Source organism: Haliotis rufescens, unplaced genomic scaffold, assembly GCF_023055435.1.
Source record: "Haliotis rufescens isolate VD_foot unplaced genomic scaffold, xgHalRufe1.0.p SCAF_11, whole genome shotgun sequence".
Taxonomy (NCBI): domain Eukaryota; kingdom Metazoa; phylum Mollusca; class Gastropoda; order Lepetellida; family Haliotidae; genus Haliotis; species Haliotis rufescens.
Window position 1 is genome coordinate 13,440,066 of NW_025963791.1, and position 8,461 is coordinate 13,448,526.

Here is an 8,461-nt window from a genome sequence, read left to right on the forward strand (position 1 = left end):
ACTACAATATATTGTTAAACAAAAATTGCTCAAGGGCATCACGACAAATGTGAATTCCGATGGTCCTTGTGTCAGGACCAGCTGGCCCTCTAAATGCTATTCACAAGCCTCAAATAAAGCAGACTGCAAGGACAACAACTATCATTTACTTTGATTGTATTTGCTAAAGAACTAGATTACAATAATGGGTGTAAAATCACAAAGGCAAAAATACATAAAATACAATGTACCATACTCAGCCTCAATTCAGTGATGCTGCAAACATTCCACAGGTTTGGCTTGTCTGAGCTGTTTGTATGGCAGCACATTTACCTATTGTGCACCATGCATAAGTAAATATTGGGAACATTCAGACACTCAATGACAAGGCAAGACACGACACAGAGCAGACAATGGCCTGACATGGCAAACAATTTCACAACAGAAACCAGTTTGTTTCAATGTTTTTTGCACAAACAGCACATGCAAAATTTCCTCAAATTTTTATAAAGATCTGGCTTTACCTTTCAATTTAACATGCATTTGGTCCAAAATTGCCCATCAAATAAACAGGTACCAACACTTACCCATGCCATTTTTGTACTCTTATGTGTATGAGGTAGAATGTAACTTTAATAAGGAACATTATCCAACTTTAAAAAAAATATATGTATGTTTGCAGGCATATGTTCAATGTTTGTAATGTGTTTTTCAACAAACAATTGTCAGACTCGACAAATACAATTTTGAAGCAGTTTGCTCATTATAAGAGGGGAAAACAATTAAAAAAATAGCATATACACTATGTATTTAAGAAAAAAAGTCTACTGAAAAATGGATGATTAAAAAAGTTGCGACTTCTAGAGTGTTTCGTTTGAAAAGGAGTACAATGACTGGATAAAGTGTAGTGCCTTTACTGGAGCCACTATTTCATCAGGCCATGCAGCTCACATCGTCCCCTACCTCTGCCACCTCCACGGCCTCCAAATCCCCACCCACCTCCGTAGCCGCCTCTGCCTCCTCTGCCCCTGCCAGCAGTCGGTGTTGCACGCTTGATATCCACCTGAAAAAGAATCTCACAGCTTACAAGAAATACATACACCAAAGTCCCCAACACAGCTAACCAGTTAGGATTAAAGACAAAAGGGGATGGGGAATGAAAAAGCCCATCATTAAAGATGAAATTAAACTGAATTATCAAACCTGAAAACCAGCAAATATACTGCAAATGAAACTGTAGATTACTTCCCTGTCAAGAAGCCTGTTGAAAAATTAAGGAAAATATGCAATTAAATAATTAATTTAACACAAATGATGGGCGGTTAAACTATATTTAACTGGCGATAAATGTAAACTAAAATCAGCTTAACAAGTTTACATTTATCATTGCCGCGAGAGTTACATGCGGAGGTACCTCTCTGAATCAGACCTCAACTGGCAATATTTCGGCTCCTTTGTCCCACCAATTCCATCGCCTGCAGGAAAGCGGAACAAAACGAGGATCATTTAGTGGTATCGTCAGATTTGGGTACCTCTATCACTATTTGAGCCTTTACCACTTACTATTACACACACTGCCAAGCAGCAGTCTTACCCTTTACACATAAAACTGAAGGCAAGGCAAATCTGTTACTTGATCTTTTTCATCCAACCGGAACTCGATACCATTGTCTTCCCTTTTTTTTAAATTCTAATGAACAATGGGAGGAAAGATGAAATGAAGATCTAAGATGAATTTGCCATTTACCTGTAATAGAAAATAGACTGTTTATTAAAAAAAAGTACTTAAGACATAAGAATGTAATTCTTCTGAACCCTTACCTCTTGATCTCCGATCTTGTGTTTATTTGTTTCTAAGCAATGCTTAAGGGCCTCTTCTGTATCAAACTCAACAAAGCAGAAAGCTCTCCTCTGTTCTTTGATCTTGTCGTATGGCAGATCCAATTTTGCAACCTATGTTAAAAAAAGGGACTTATTTCTTAGTCGTACATCTTTAATAAACACAAGAAATGCATTTGCACTTTAGGTAAAATCAAAACCAGGTCCATCCAAACCTTTTTCTGAATGCAGGGTTAGAAACAGTTTTTGTCCACTGGTCCTTATAATAACATATAGCAAAACCCTGAAAATGGGCAAATTTCTACTAGTCCTTAGGATACCTTTACCATTGGGCAGTTTAGTAGTGAGTGAGTGAGTTTGGTTTTACGCCGCTTTTAGCAATATTCCAGCAATATCACGGCGGGGGACACCAGAAATGGGCTTCACACATTGTACCCATGTCGGGAATCGAACCCGGGTCTTCGGCGTGACGAGCGAACGCTTTAACCACTAGGCTACCCGACCGCCCCGGGCAGTTTAGTAAGGACTATAGGACTAGTGCCAATTTCTAACGCTGGAATGCCCCATACCTTCCCACCAGAAATATGTGTCAGGAACCATGTCTCGTAACAGCTGACCTCACAGATCTATTCATATTCATATTTGTCGTTCCATAATTTCAAATGTAGTCCAATTCAGTCATGTGCTTCTTGCTACTATTATAAGCACTTCTGGTTTTGAGACATCCCCCCTTCTGTTTGGGAAAATGCGTATCAAGTTAAAAACCGCAAGACCTATGCATCCAGCTACCTTTAAGAAATGCCCATGGCAATAGCTTAATCAATAAGAAAGAATGCATTCACCCTTAATGCATATGACTAAGACCAATCCATAAGTAATCATTATACTCTTCAGTTAGAACAATCTTTTCCAGGTAATGGGCCTTGAGGATCTTGACATGACAAAGAAATTCAAGGGTTATGATGGGATATTATTTTCGAAAGACAAATTATGAACTTACTTCTCCAAACTTTGAAAAGTATGCTTTGATGTCATCCTCTTTAACTGCTGGATCTAATCTTCCCACAAATATCTTATTTGCCTTTGCCCTTGGATTTGCTTTCTTTGGGTCAATATTTCTCCCATGAAGTTTGTGTTCTGACTCCATAAGTGCCTGTAAAAAAAGAAGTAAATAAGAACAAAATATCCATGAAATAACACTGCTTCATGCTGCTCCTTGGAGCAAAGCAGAATATACTTGTGCACATCATTATGACAAAAAACAACATATTTGTAGTTTTGTGAATTGGTTTGTAAAATAGTAAATGTAATTCATTTGTGAGTATAATTTTGTTATTTTTATCACACCAAACACGCATACTTCTGCAATTTCAAAACTCTAGCCTGGCCTCACTTAATTCAATTTTTTTCTGTTATTCAAGTAAGATACAAAACTATCTCAGGGTTTAGAGGGGTCAAAGTTGCTTGTTGGATTATGGAATATCATGTTCTATTGATTGTTTGGACAAGGATTTATCAATCTTGGATGTTAATCAGAACACCACAACTTGGTGATACACTTGCAATCAGGATTGAATTCCTTCAAGAAGTGCCAAAGCATATTAGCTCAACACCTGCATGTGAAGTCAAATCCAAAATTTCTAGTTGCTGTCAACAATGCTCTGAATTTTTCTCTGCACAAATAACGTAACTTCCACAATGTTTCTAAATCTGAATTTTAGAACATTGTTGCAAGAGTACATTGAAATTTACTTTTTCAAGTTTCAAGTCTGAGCCATAATGTTCCAATGCCAGACTAAGCTTTTTTTTTAAAAAAAAAAACCACTAAAATCCTAAAGACTTGAAAACTATGTATAAGGAGAAAAATACATGCCAGTGCTCACCCTCAGTGACAATTTCAGGCGACAAGTAAATTGAGCAGAAATTACTAAACAGTTGGAGTGGTATGATATATATGGAACTACTGATGTGTTGCAATTGTTTGCATTACAAGTGTACTTGATAGGAATGTAAAAATGGCTTATTGTCGATGGTATTCAGAATTGTTTCAAAAGTCGCAAATAGTTTAAAATAACAATTGTGTCAGGAAAGTCAGGCCAAATTTCAGATTAGAGTTACTTCTCTTTGGTTGGAGTGGCAACAGGGAGAAAAATGACTGACTTTGACAATACTTTATTCATTTCCATAACATTGATAAAATCTAGTTATCAAACCTTAAAGTTTGTTTAATACTATCACACTAGTGTGGGTTACCATCGCAAAAGAGCCCATATTGTCTACTGAACAGTGGCCAAAAATGTGTTTTCAAAATTGCTGACACTTACCTTTTCTAAACAATCTATATCCTTGAACACAACAAATCCAAAACCTCTGGATCGTTTTGTCTCTAGATCTGTCTTCAATGTGCAACTGACGACTTCGCCGAACTTTGTAAAATAATCTTTTAAATCCTCTGCAAAAGAATAATTTAAAGATATAGTCCATGCTAATGAATACAGTTAATAACACTTTACAAAATAACATTGGATGTTATGATATTAAATAAATACTGTTAATGTGGTACAGGAATCTTCTTGCAACTTGCTTATAACATATGAAAAATTGACTTAATGCCTTCAAACCTCCACAGGTAACTTACTTGATGTGGTTTCCCAACTCAATCCGCCCACAAATATTTTTCTGAAAAAAAAAGAAGAAATAGTGAATATTACAAACTGACAATAGAATAGTCTCAGATCAGTCTGTCTTTGACATTAAAATGTCCAGAAGATATGTTAAAATTTAGGGTAATGATACAGATGAATGACTGTACAAACTTAGCATACATGTATTACCAAAATAGTGTTCCCAGTTACCAGACAGCCAAACCTTATCATGCTTGAGCTGTATCACCCTGCCATGCAGTGATCAAAAGTGATATTGCCCTGCGTGATTAAGCCAATGGACTAAACAAAGAAATATTTTCAATCAACCAGAGCGTAATGCATAACATGTTGTGCATCACCTCGCGATTTCTTGTGGCATCTGATTCAATTATTCTAGAAATTCGAAAAAACTTTAAATTATGTAATAAAAGTACTATTGACCACAATTCGGGCAATCATGTTTTATTGTCCAAACAAACGGATATTGCATAAAACCCAATACTGCCCGGCCAATAATTGTTAATTATTATTTCTAGCTGTAAATGTGGTGTGTGCCAACTCTTACAAACTTGTCATGCCAACACCTTTTAAGAACATAAAGCAGAACTATCATACAAATTACCATTCCATTTAGACCTGACTTTAATAAAGATCACTCAGAACCCTAAATTCTACACCTAGAGATGACACACCAAGTTCTATCATACTAAAGAAAACATCTGAGTTCTCATTCAGACTGGTATTTTCAGACGGATCAGAAGTGTACAGAGGCAAATAAGCATTTGGTGAATTTATGTGCATGGACAAAATTTGAAATATTGCAAACATATGTTAAGCCAAACTATACACATAGCAAATTACAACATGGTAATTAAAAAAATATGCCAAACAATTGCCATAAAATGTTTCTTAGATATGGCTGTCATACTCATATTGAAAAAAATCAAGATTAGAACCTCTTGAATAATTCAGTCACACTTGGAAGAATTTAGGAGCATGAACAAAGTATTAAAAAAAGCTGAAAACAGAACATGTGGGAGCCCACGACAAACACATTCACATAACAAATTTTCATCATGTGCAGAGTTAGAACTTTAACTCAAAAGCTTTACTGGGTAATTTGTACTAGCCCACAGAAATTTGCACTAGGGGGGTAGTAGCCCCAGGCTAACGTTAAGTTCTAAACTTGACTTGCAATTTTTCAAAGAAATATGGGGTTTCATCAGTGGTGCTGGTTATTGCTTTACATATTAATATAGATAATCATGTCTCTCGGATCTATTGATAATCAATCAAATCTGTGATTGCTAATTGGTTGATTGCCAATAAAAGTCTCGTTTTTTTTCTTAAACATTTATTGTGAAGACCGCAACTAAGAATAATTTATTCCTAGCACCATAGTTTCAGATTAAATTTCCCCCGATAATTCCATTCAAATTACTTCATTTTTGCTGGGATACCTTTTGACTGATTTACAGGTTTATCACAGGAACAAAATGTATACACATGTGTCTACTTCATTCTTTGAGAGAATAATAACCTCTGAAGTGAAAGGCTGTCTAATAGTGGAGGTGCATAGTATACACAAATTACATGGCTGCCAAAACTAAAATTAAAACAGTGAAAACCAAATTGGTCACCAAATAGACTCGGGTGAAAGAGGAAGCTTACATTTATCAAGGAAATTATCAACTTGTAATTATTTTTCCAACCACATGTCAAATACCATTTGAAAGGTCTAACCCTACTGTTCATATATATATATGAGTTATGTCAATCACATAAAAGTATTAGTATCTTATAAGTTTCTTTTTAACAAAAATAATAATAATCCTAATGACCAGATTAAGTACCATGGAAGCAAACACTGGTGAATTTCGGCAATTGTAAAGATTTCATAATATCAACATACCTTTTTATTGTCATTGTTCCATTTATCAGAAATCATTTTTAAAAATTTAATTTAAATCTACCATCACACATTTCTCAATAGTTGTGCCTTTCCGGCCAGTAGCATAAGATGCCCGGAAATACCTCCATTTTCGTCGAAGCTTTGTATGAGTAACATGTCCAAAGATTGTTTTCTATTTTGGGTATTTGGATACAAATTGGTATCTAATGAAGCTGTTTGTTGCAATCTACATATAAGGATTGACCAAACTCAAGCATGTGGCTCAAGGCAGCCAATCAAATGACAGGAATGGATGGCATCCTTGAGAATGATAAATTTCAAATTCAGACTAAAGACTTTGGTTAAATCATGTCATTCTGAACACATCTCATTTCAAACTAGCTGAGTGTATAGTCTGTGCCAAACACCTCAGGGTAAACTAGCCCAATCTTGGTGTAGAGCATACCTTTTTGTACATTTTAGCGTTATGTAGGGACTGTTAGTTGATCTTACGGGACTTTGGCTTGTGACTAGTGGCTTAAGTTCCAGACTGCTTGTGTTTATTCAAAGAACTTATTTGGGGACAAGTGCCATGTTCACCTAGTGTAGACTCAAAAGTGTTAGTTACTGACTGAATCATTGCATTCCACATGAACCAGTTAACGATCTAGAGTATGCTTATATCTTTTAAGAAACTTATGCTTAGATAAGGATCAGGCAATGAATTATTATCCAGCACAGCGAGTTGGGTTTAACGCCGCTTTTAGCAGTATTCCACGGCGTGCCAGCTTAATGTGGGAGGAAAGCCCAAGATACATGTCTGAGACGTTCGGGGCATAGTCGGGCCAACCCGGGATTCAAACCCACAATCATAGGTTTCTAGGGTGCCCAAGGGACGCAACTCTGCACAGCGAATTGCGACACCTTTAGACATCTGGGCCACCCATGCCCCCTACCCAGCATTTAAAGGCACACAAATAGCTTTTTCACTCTTACTCTTGATCACAATATGATATCCCAGTTTACTGATGGGTTTTGTCCCATCCCACCCCCATATCTGTGAAACGCAAATAACCCTTAAAAAAATAAAAACATTTTACTATTGAACATTCTAATTATTTTTTAATTCTGAGGCATGACTGTACAGCTACAACCGAAAATAAGCTATTAGCAGGTCTTAGATAAGAGGTAAGCCTAGTCTTATCCATTCAGAGATTAGGCCAAGATACATACTATCCCATTCAGAGATAGCAGGCCTTCATCAGTTGGAACATTCTAGGCTAGCTGCAAAAATGTCTTTACGAAAATTATGTTTCAAAACAGATCATTGTCGCCAGTACGGTTAACCTTTTACAATTGGGGAACTGTGTACCACGATTGTTAAAGCGCATACCAACCAATACGCTTACATAATGTGCATGAAAAACAACCCCGGTGGCCTAGAACGCAATAGCCTAGTCTTGTCGATAACGAAGTGGTTGCATTTGCCATGTTAAATGTAGATCTGTAACCGCCTTATTTCATAAAAATCCGTTTCACTGGAGTTGTATTTTCAGCAGTAGTGTTGTTGCTGCACTACATGACTTAGCATTTACTGCTAGCAAATTCAACTCAAAAAGTAGGTCACCGGTTTGCGACAATGAAAGCACATGGCAAAGCCGGCCGCCATATTGGACGCCAGTTGTCTAGAGCGAGATCGGACCGGCTCCGCTCGTAAAACCGCAAGAAAGATGCGATCAAGGAATCTGACACGAAATACAGCACCATAAGTAAAGCGAACTTGGTTAAAATGTAATTTCGGGTATTGATAATGCGGCAAATCAAATAAACAACGAACCTTGCGTCTTCGTTCCCATCGTCTTTAGATTCATCATCGCCGGAGCCTTGATCTTCTGTTGTTTCCTGGCCTTCCATTTTTTCCTGTACATATGCCCCTGAACTTTCTTCATACTGGTCCCCATTTTGACCATCAAAATTCGCATAATCCTGCTGACTGTATGCCTCTCCTTCTGCCATTGTGTCGAATGATTTTAACACTACTAGATCCTGTGTGGTAAAGGCTGCAGACAGGCGCGCAAGGCTTTGTCCAAGGTCATGTCCACGTGAC

At 37.0% G+C, this 8,461-nt stretch overlaps 1 protein-coding gene across 1 annotated transcript in view; it reads right to left on the minus strand.

Moving 5' to 3' along the window:
- The window catches only part of LOC124141180 (heterogeneous nuclear ribonucleoprotein D-like), a 32,730-nt gene extending 24,269 nt beyond the window's left edge, over window positions 1–8,461 (minus strand). Inside the window, exons 1-6 of the mRNA XM_046509117.2 lie at window positions 8,192–8,461; window positions 4,457–4,497; window positions 4,143–4,270; window positions 2,819–2,971; window positions 1,801–1,932; window positions 979–1,042 (exon numbers count right to left, since the gene is read on the minus strand). Of these exons, the coding sequence (XP_046365073.1) occupies window positions 979–1,042; window positions 1,801–1,932; window positions 2,819–2,971; window positions 4,143–4,270; window positions 4,457–4,497; window positions 8,192–8,370 (697 nt within the window). The 5' untranslated portion in view covers window positions 8,371–8,461. The remainder of the gene's footprint in view (window positions 1–978; window positions 1,043–1,800; window positions 1,933–2,818; window positions 2,972–4,142; window positions 4,271–4,456; window positions 4,498–8,191) is intronic.